Source organism: Cicer arietinum, chromosome 2, assembly GCF_000331145.2.
Source record: "Cicer arietinum cultivar CDC Frontier isolate Library 1 chromosome 2, Cicar.CDCFrontier_v2.0, whole genome shotgun sequence".
Taxonomy (NCBI): Eukaryota; Viridiplantae; Streptophyta; class Magnoliopsida; order Fabales; family Fabaceae; genus Cicer; species Cicer arietinum.
The window spans coordinates 2,785,294-2,796,506 of record NC_021161.2 but is presented as its reverse complement, the minus strand read 5'-3'; the positions used below and the strand labels follow the sequence as shown (position 1 = coordinate 2,796,506).

At 23.6% G+C, this 11,213-nt stretch overlaps 1 protein-coding gene across 1 annotated transcript; it reads left to right on the top strand.

The window, feature by feature from the left end:
* Positions 1-4,192: 4,192 nt before the first annotated feature.
* Positions 4,193-10,614, top strand: LOC101510185 (cytochrome P450 85A-like). Its single transcript, XM_004507236.3, has 9 exons — positions 4,193-4,631; positions 5,638-5,959; positions 6,497-6,649; positions 7,159-7,404; positions 7,958-8,044; positions 9,226-9,304; positions 9,804-9,910; positions 10,005-10,129; positions 10,361-10,614. Exons 1-9 carry the CDS (start codon positions 4,444-4,446, stop codon positions 10,446-10,448), a joined length of 1,395 nt encoding a protein of 464 aa, XP_004507293.1. The 5' UTR covers positions 4,193-4,443; the 3' UTR covers positions 10,449-10,614.
* The last annotated feature ends 599 nt before the right edge of the window (positions 10,615-11,213 follow it).

Genomic DNA, 11,213 nt, shown 5'->3' with positions numbered 1-11,213 from the left:
TATATATATATATATATATATATATATATATATATATATATATATATATATATATATATATATATATTACTCTTTAGTTCTTCTTTTTCTAGTTTCATCTTTTATAAAATTTTAAATAATAATTTAATTTTTTATGTCTTAAAATGTCAATATCAAATTTTATCATAAACTCATAAATTTTATTATCATTTTCAAATAAAATTTAAAAAATTTCTTTTCAATTTCAAGAAAATCATATATTTATCAAATTCATAATTCAAATAAACTCAAATCTTCATCTTCAACGATATCACATTCATTAAATAAAGAACTCACATTTTAATATTTGAACTTCAAATCACCAAGACAATATCTTCATCATCTTTCTTTTCTTCTCCAAATCAAATGTCTAACTTAAATTTTAAAATGTGAGTTCTTTATTTAATGGATTTGATGTTATTGTTGAAGATGAAAATATAAGTTTATTTCAAAATTTGAGTTATGAATTTGATAAAAATATGAATTTTGTTGAAGTTAATTTCTAATTTTCTAATTTTGTTTGAAGATGATGATAAATCTTCTGAATTTCTATAATAAATGATAACATTATTGACATTTTAAAACATAAAAGTTCAAATCAAGAAAAAAATTAAAGAATTAAATTGTCATTTAAAATTAAATTAAAACATGACAAGAAATATTTTGTCTATATTATTAATATTAGTAATAAATGTTCGATCTAACGGAAAATATTAATTCTCAAATATGATGAAAATGTTCTTATACAGGGTTTAACGATTCCTTGAATAGGAGTGTCTATGATAAGAAGAAACATACTAAGATTAAATGTTAGAGGATTTTATATATTAATATTTTATATAAGTATTTTATATTTATTATATTAGATAAATATTTGTTATTTATTTTAAGAAATATTTAAAAAATGTTTAATAGATGTTTTGGTTTGTCTGTGAAAAAAAGAAGCAAATAAAATTCTTAAACAAAACGTATTCAGGAGATTACAAATAGGGAAAATAATATTATCCTATATCATTTGTTAAAACGGTCCTATAATTAATTGTATACATATTATATATTTATTTTATCTCCTAAAAAATTTTAAAAAATGAAAATGAATTATTTACATTAATAAAAAAATAAAAAATTATATATGTATCCCCAGATAAAATAGAGAAATCACAACACACAGTTATTGCGTAGAAAATATTTACGTGTTATCCGATCTTATTATTACTCGATGTTAATTATTTTAGTATTATAATTATTATTATATACGTATAAAAAAATAAAAATGTAATAATAATAATAATAACAACAACAAACAAAAAAAAATAAGTAAGATGTCTATTCATGAATTATAATTGTATTTTTATATTTTTTTATTGAAGTAAAGAAAAAATGATATTTTTGTTAGAAAACAATGTATGTATGTGAACGAAACGGATGGATGCGATGGTGAAGCTCTGTTAGAGGTGAGTGATGTGTTGGTGATGAGTTTATAAACATCAATTATTATTATTATTTTTTTTATAGTATTTTGTGTTGCAAATAGGGGTGGGAATAGGTCAGACCAGACTTTGAAAGACCTGAGTCTGGCCTAAATTAATTTTTTAGGTCTAAGTCTGGTCTTGATCTACTCATAGGCTTTTTTTTTTTTTTTTTGTCTGGTCTGACCTGAAAACCTATTTAAAAGTCTTATTTACATTAAAAATATTTAAATATCATATTTTTTTTTTAAATAGGCTAAACTATGTCTTTATATAAAAAGGAAACTAATAAAATTATAATTAAATCTAATATAATAATAACTAACAAGTCTGCACTACAACTACCTTCCAAAAAAGCTACATGATCTATCCATGGTCAATTTACATAATGCTCTACCCATACCATATAATGATATCCACATACCAATAACAATGTATATATCTATATATATTAGACAAAAAATGTTTTTTCTAACAAAATTATTTCTTTTTAAATACGAAACAAACACCCTTTAAACCTTAAAAAATAATTTCAAAGAATATTTTTTTTTACTGAATAAAGACACCTATTATTACCTCTCAATCAAATATGGAATGACTACTGAGTAATTACCTAATTGAACGGCTATCGAATATGAAATTACTATCGAATATGGAATCAAACCAAATATGAAACGACTTAAAATAGAAAATAATATTATTAATAAGTAATAATAATAATAATAATAATAATAGTAAATAACATTAATAAATAATAAAATATATATAGACCGGCCTGTCAGACCTAATAGGTTTTTTTATAAGCCTGAGTCTGAACTATTTAAACCCTAAACTCTAAACCCAAATAAATAGGCTTTAAAATTAGTTTGAGTCTGACCATTTTATTAAATAGGCCAGCCATATCAGACCATAAGTAGGTCAGACCATAGGTCCTTGATCGACGACCTAACTTATTCTCATCCCTAATTACAAAGAAAACAATCTTGGGAACAAACAACTTTAAAGAAATGAAAGTTTAATATGTTTGTTTATTTTTTTAGCATAAATAGATAAAGAGAAGAAAAAAAAACTAAACTACATTTTTTAAAGGGATGCAATACAAAGACTAATAAGAAGAAAATTAGAGAAATAATTTACGTTATTACTTAATTGGTTTTTATTGGACATATTTTCCCAAGACCACTCCTCGTCTTTTGCCTATTATTCTCTCTAATTTCTTCTTTGTTTTACTCAATCGTGCTCTCCTCTTTCTACTTTTGTTGTCGATTATATATATACTCTTTTTTGGGTAGGTTGCAAAAGATAAAGAAATAATGGTCTAATCACCATTTCTATTACTATTAATTTTTTTTTTTGATTTCTTTTTATTTAATTGATTACCATTATACTAATTCTTATTACCATTAATTCATTTTTTTTGGTTTATTTTCATTGAATTGATCACTATTATATTAATTTTTATTATCACATTCATTTCTTTTCGGTTTCTTTTCATTGAAATGATCATTATTATCGTGATTTTTATTATGATTTATCCATTTCTTTTTATTCAATTATATCTATTTTCTATGATTTTCTAAAATTTAAAGGCTTAAATATTTATTTTTATCATTATATTTTTTTATTTCATTTTTTATATATTTATTATTTTTTATAGAAAATCTAAAAATAGCTGACAAAATTAAGTGTGAAAATAATAAATATTTAGTGAGTGCAATAGACATGCACAATTAATGCAAAAGTGATAACTAATATGAATTATTAATTTTTCTATCATGTTAATGTTAAAAATAAGAGCTTTAAAAGTAAAGTTAAAGTTTTTTAGTGATTTTAGTTTTATTTTTATTTTTATTTACTTTAGAAGTTATTTTTGAGCAAAAAGTTGTTTCACTAAATATTCTTATAAATGATTTGATTTTGTTAACAAACTACCATAAATGAATAATATATTAAAAGTCAGTGATGAATTTTCATAAGTTGTTGTAAATTGAGATCCTTATTTTGGTTTTATTTTTATTTTTGTTTAAAGACCCTTATTTAGGTTGTATTTGGGCTAACTTTTTTATATCATGAAAGTTATTTTGTAGTTAATGTTAAAAATATGAGCTTTAAAAATAAAATAAAGTTGTTTGTATATTTGTGTTTCTTTTTTATTTTAGAAGTTAATTTTGAGTTAAAAGTAGATTGAACAAATATTCTAATAAATGGTCTGATTTTGTTAAAAATTATAATAAATGAATAATATATAAATTAAATTAAATTCTACAAAAGTGATCAAGAAAAGCCCATAAATAATTATATTAACAAAATGAAAAGTGTTTTTCGAGAGTAATTATTTAAAGAGAACTCAAGCTATAATTATAATATTGTAATTTATATTTCAAAAATATTACAAATTATAGGATTATGCTGAATAATTATCTTCTTGATAGTTTGACCAGTTTCTTGAATATGATTATAGTATTACTATTTATTTTTTTGAGATATAGTAACAAAGAATATAATATTATAATAATTTATAATATGTTATAAATGCGTGTGAGTATTTTTCTGGAGTTTCGTTTTTTTAATACATAATTCATTTATGGCTGTTTTTAACAAAATCATACTATTTATAAGAATATTTGGTCAAACAAATTTTACCTAAAAATAATTTTATATCCAAAAAAAGCTTCGCTGATAACACAACCTAAATAAGGGTTTGAATTTTTTATGCATAAATTATTATGCTCCTCAACTGCATATATCTTTATTGTTAATGTCTTCACTTCCTTCACAAAATTACCAACCACCATTTATTTTATTTTTCCGTTTTTCAATCTCTTGATTCAAGGCTTTTAATAGAGTACCTTGAAGAGTGTGATTTTATTTTTGTCTCTATGGTAATTATTCTTCAATGCAACATATAGCTCAAGGACCTATATATATATGAGTTGAGTTTTGATTAATAGAATCAATGGCTTTTATCATGGAAATTGTTGGTGTATTTCTTGTTCTCTGTTTTTTCTCTATTCTTTTGAGGTGGAATGAACTTAGGTATAAGAAGAAAGGTTTGCCACCTGGCACAATGGGATGGCCAGTGTTTGGAGAAACAATTGAATTTCTTAAACAAGGTCCAAATTTCATGAAAAATCGAAGTGCAAGGTTGGTTTCAATCAATATTTAGATTCTAGTAACGAAGTTTTCCTTTGTTTACATGTACAAGTTGAAAAAAGTGCTTTTTATTTCTAGAGTTTGAGTTGTTTTATGATCGATGATTTAATTCATATTTAAAGTGACAATAAGTTCGACAAAATTACGATATCATATTTTGATTTTAGCAGAATTTTTTTATAAAATCATATCATATGTGATTTTGTAATCATATCATATGTGATTTTGTCAAACTTAAAACAATTTTAGATATGATTATTTAGAACATCATTTGCAAGTCACTCTTGATATGATTATGTTATTGAATTGTATGATAGTATTAAGTCTAGCATATTACATTTCAAGAAAGGGAAATTTTGAGAATTAAAAAAAAAAGCAATTTACTCAAAATTCAACTTTTTTCCCCTAAAAGATAACAATAATGGTTATTAATTTATAAGATAATAAAACCATGGTGGGGGTTTGAGGTAAGAAGTAAATTGGAGAAGACTTATGATGGGGAAAAATGGAGAAAAAGTGAGATATAATTATTAGACTTTAATTTAATGATATATTTCTTTTAAAAAAGATTTATTACACCAAAACACCTCTTTGATACTTTGAGTGATAAAGAAATAGAAAATAATGTGACAAAATGTGGATATCGGCCTAACATTTGTCCAACTAATAAAATTATTACCATTTTATAAATTTTTATATTTATTTACTTATTCATTTTATTTAATACTTTTATATTTCATAAATACATTTTATATATCATAAAATTTGGTATTCTCTCAACGGAAAATATAATCTAACTCTACCAAGAGTAGAGGTAAAGACTTAAATTTCAACTTCAATAAAAAATTGAGACAGATGCAGATTCTTTTTGGGAGTTGGGCGGCGAGAGACAAAACACTTCCCCATTTCGTCGTGTTGTTGACACTTAATTTTAAGTTATACCTCATTAATAATAATTGTTTAATTATTTAGTTTTTTTAATTTATAAAAATTGCAGGTATGGAAGTTTTTTCAAATCACACTTACTTGGTTCTCCTACCATTGTTTCAATAGATCCAGAACTTAATAGATACATTTTATTGAATGAAGCAAAAGGTTTTGTTCCTGGATATCCTGAATCTATGTATAATATTTTAGGAAAAGGTAATATTGCAGCTGTTCATGGCTCCACTCACAAGTACATGAGAGGAGCACTTCTTTATGTTATTAGCCCTACCATGATAAGAGAACAAATTCTGCCAAGAATTGATGAGTTTATGACTGATTTCCTAAGCAATTTGGATGACCAAATCATAGACATTCAAGAGAAAACTAAAGAGGTTTGTACTATTATATTCATCAAAATTTCAATAATCACTTGATAACATTTGAGGTTAGATATTTTTTTATTCCTTATAAAATTAGACATATAATGTTTAATGTTAATATGTTTTTCATTCACTTTAAGTCTTTATTTTAAAATCTTTTTATAAAATAGAGTAAAATAATTTTTTTTCTATACAATTACTTTATTTCACTTTTAATTCCTATAAGAAAATTTCGAATTTTTTAAATTCTACAAACATTATTATTTTTAATTTTAGTTCTTACCATAGAGACTAAAATAGGAAAAAATGTGATATTTATAAGGACTAAAAAGTGAGAAAAAAATTATAGAACTAAAAGTGAAATATAAAAAATTTATAAAAACTAAAAACTTATTTAATAATAAAAAATATAGATTAAAAATGAATAGATTTATTTTAAAAACTAAATTTAAAATATCATAATTTTATAGAACTAAAAATATATTTAACCTCAAATTTATAATACAAAATTCTAACATAAACATTCCAAATTCCTAATCCTTTGAACAGATGGCCTTCCTCTTATCTCTGAAGCAAATTGCTGGGATTGGTAAATCAAGCTCATTAGCTGACTCTTTAAAGACAGAGTATTTTCAGCTTGTTTTAGGAACCATTTCTCTACCAATTAATCTTCCAGGAACAAATTATCGCAAAGGACTTCAGGTTAAATCATTGATTTTTTTTTTCTTTTTCATTTTGATGTTTATTATGAGTCACAAACACATACACAACATTAACATGGCAATACTAATGACAATTTGAAATAATTTAATATAATCATGTTTGTTAGTATCATATGGATATGGAGTTACACTGACACGTGTTATATACTTAACATATCTTTAATATAAAATGTATTTGCCATTTACATAAACATGCTAATTCAAATGCACATGCATTAATTATTTTTATTTCATATTTTAAAAAATGTTAAAATTTACATATTTAATTAAAAATTATTACTACCTCCATCTCTATTTATATAGATTCATTGACTAAACCATGAGAATTAAAAAAATTAAATATAGTATTAAATTTTTTAATAATTTGAATTGTTTTACTAATTTAAGAAAGATAATTATTTCATATTTTTATTGTAATATATTACATATTGCAAAAAAAATCTAACATAATTAGTAAAAAAAATAATTAGAAATAACTATGTGATGCAGGCAAGGAAGAATATGATAAGAATTTTGAGTGAGTTACTTAAGGAAAGGAGAGAATCAAATGAAACTCACAAAGACGTGCTTGGTTTTTTGATGGCAAGAGATGAAAATAGGCACATACTAAGTGATGAAGAAATCATTGATCAAGTGATTACACTTATGTATTCTGGTTATGAAACTGTTTCAACCACATCAATGATGATACTCAAGTACCTTCATGACAATCCCAAAGCTCTTGAAGAACTAAGAGTGAGTACAATATTCCATTGTTTTCTTAGATATCATTATTTTTTTATATATATAATATAATCATATATGGTTACATATCAATATTTTAAATAATAAAGGTAAGCTTTCACAATTTGAAATGCAATACTATAATTGTTTATGTGTTTGCGAGTGCAACATCTTATTGAGGTGACATTGGTTGGGTTTGATTGTGATTTTCAATAATAATGCAACAGTTAAAATTGCAATGTTGCTAATATTTAATACTTCAATCACAATAGATGTATTTTTTTTTTTTTATGTCTCTACGACTATAATTCATTAATTGATCGGTGATTATATTTTATTGTGATTCTTGACATTATTATATTGTCTAAAATCATGACACAATTATTATCTAAATTATTGTTAGAAAATTTTTATTCTTTTTTTTTTTTATAAATAATTTAGTAGTTAAACTCCCATACTTTTGAATATGAAGAATTTTACATTTAACCTCATCTCCCAATTAATTTGTATTCATGAAACTCTATGCTTTATATTATAACTATGTGAACTATGGAATATGTTACAGAAAGAGCATTTGGACATAAAAGAGAGGAAAAAGCCAAATGAACCAATTGACAGCAATGATATCAAATCAATGAGATTTACTCGTGCGGTAAGATTATGTTTTTTTTTAGAGTAAATAGTAAATAAATTTGTATTTAAGTGCAATGTCTTGAATTTAAATTCAAAAAAAATGATATTTAGTTTGATAATAGAGAATTGTACCGTGCACTCCTTCAATTGTACTTTTTATTCCCATTTTTTTCTAAAGACGATTTTGTCTTTTATTATTTTGTATAAAATCATAAATATTCAAAAATTATAAACTTTTGAAATAATAAAAAGTTAGTTTTTTTGATATTTTCGAAAGTTTTGTTAAATTTGAAACTTTCAAAATTTAATTTTCCAGAAAATTTAACAAATTTTGAAACTTTTGATAAATGTCAAAGTTTCGAAATGCTATATTTTTCCGAATTCTCTGAAACATTCGAAACTTCGGATAAATTTGAAAGTTCCGAAGTGTGATTTTTCAGAAAACATCAAAATTTTCGAAAGTTTTAATGAAATTGAAACTTCTGAAATTAAATATGAAATTTATTACTATAAATGTATTACTATTAATTTATTCCTATAAATTTATGATTAAAAATTTATTATTATTTATTACTATTAAATTATTACTATTTATTATTAATAAAAATACATTTCATAACTTTAGTATTGTTCTCAAACTTTTGAAGTTTGTTTCGGAAATTTCATTGAATACCAAACTTCCGAAACAATGTCGGAACTTTCAATGAATACCAAAATTTCAAAGTTTTCTACATTTTTGAAAGTTTCATGTTCATGAAAACTTTAGAAAGCTTCAAAATTTTGGGAAAAAATGAACTTCGAAAGTTTCATGTTCATGAAAACTTTCGAAGATTTGGAAAATTCATATTTCGAAAATTTCAAAGTTTCGAAATTTATCTTACTTATGGATTTCAAAGGTTTCAAATGTTCGAATGTATGCAAACATGTGATTCGGACAATTCAAACTTTCGAATAAAATAGGTAAAAAAAAGAGGAAATTTTTTTTGGAAATTTTTACTAATAATATTAAGGGCAATAAAGTATTTTCCATGAAGATGGAGGGTGAGAGGTACAAGTGGGGGTTGCCCATTACAAAACTCTTGATAATATCGATTGAATTGGACGTTACGAATTATATACTTTTTTAATTACTTAATTAAGTTTAATTTTTCTTCTTATAACTGTTATAATTCTTTTCAATTATTTTATTTACATTTTCAGGTGATATTGGAGACAACTAGATTGGCCACAGTAGTTAATGGTGTTTATAGGAAAACTACTCAAGACATGGAACTAAATGGTATGCTTAGTTTATGGGCTCAAGATGTTTTTAATTACTTTTTTACTTTAAGTGCTCTTTTTATTTTCTTGACCACGTTTTCAATAAAAAAATGTAATTTCAATAAATAAGACTAAGGAGAAAATGTTTCTACCACCATAAACACTTTGAATATACATCTAAAAAAAAAATTGTTTATATTATTAATGTAAATATATATTTACATTGTCAGTACATCACAATCATTTATAATTATGATTTTTGATATAATTATCATTAAAATTAAAATATTCTAATGATTTAACGATTGAAATTAATCGATAATATTAATGTATCCAAATTAAATCTTTTTTAAAAACGTGCAGAGTGAAAAAAATTGCTCAAAAAACAAAAATACATTCATGAACCAAAAAGAAAATAGTTGTAATTAAAAATGGATGAATAAATTAGGAGACTTAAATGATTTGGCATTTTATTTTTGTAATTAAAAATTGTCACTAATCTATGTTTTTATTTTCAGGCTATTTCATTCCCAAAGGATGGAAAATCTATGTGTTTACAAGAGAGATAAATTATGACCCTTTGTTGTATCCTGATCCACTAGCATTTAATCCATGGAGGTGGATGGTTAGTACACAAATATTTTTCTTTGCTAATGCATTAAAAAAATTGATTTCATTACATTAGCATATATTGATATATCTTCAAATTTAATTTACAGGATAAGAGTCTAGAGTCACATAACTATTTCTTAATATTTGGACGTGGCACAAGACTTTGTCCAGGAAAAGAGTTGGGAGTCAATGAAATTTCAACTTTCTTGCATCACTTTGTGACTAAATACAGGTAATTAATTTACCACCTTAAAATAGTGTGTTTGGTTGAAAGAAGAATTCAGATCCTCAAGGAATTTAAAATGAATTGAAAATTTAAATAGAACAAATATTATGTACATTATTTTTGAACTATATTTGTATACACAATTAAATAAACACTAGTTAGTTTATTATGAAACTTTATGATAAAATTATGTTGATTCTGAAATCTTATTATATATTTAATTAATGTTGATTGCAGGTGGGAAGAAGTAGGAGAAAATAAACTTGTGAAATTTCCTAGAGTTCAAGCACCAAATGGACTGCACATAAGAATTTCATCCAACTAGGCAGTGACTTTATTTAATAATAATAAGAATTTCATCTTTGTAAAAAGTGTTTCTCTGTTTTAAAATGCTTCTTGCATCCAGATTGGCCCGTGGGGCCCGAAACACTTTGGGCTGTGAATGTGATTTCGAGCCTCTCTTGAAGGTATTGTCTTTAGAATCTTAAATAAATCGCTTTGTCTAAAAAAATAAAGAGTTTTAAATAAATTACAACTAGCAAAATATATATGCATCCACACGAGTATTTGAGGTTGATTATTATATAAAGATAGACAATATATAAATAATTTAGAAAACACATTTTCTTGCAATTTATGAAAACTAAATATATTGTGGTTGATATGAATGGTTAAAGTAATTTTCAAAATCATTTAATCTAATTAAGTAATAAAAAAATATACAGATGAATAACTATTGTACACAAGATTCTTTAGTTTTTTGTGTGGCTCAACGATGAATTCAATAACTTTTAGTAGGGATCGTGGATTTTATCTTAAATTCAATATCAATTTACTCATTTATTATATAGACCATACGTTGGAATTTTATATTTTGATGTGACTTTATGGTGTTTGTTCATGATTAATTAATAATAAGTTAAATTGAATTTTTAGTCATTTAAGTTTAATTCAGTTTTTCGCTTAGACTCTTGTAAGTTTTTTTTCTTCTTGAGTTAGTCATTCAAATTACATTTTCATTGTAAAGTTATCATTTATATTCTAGTTCATTTGCACAAATATCACTTTTTAACATTTCCATTAAAAAATA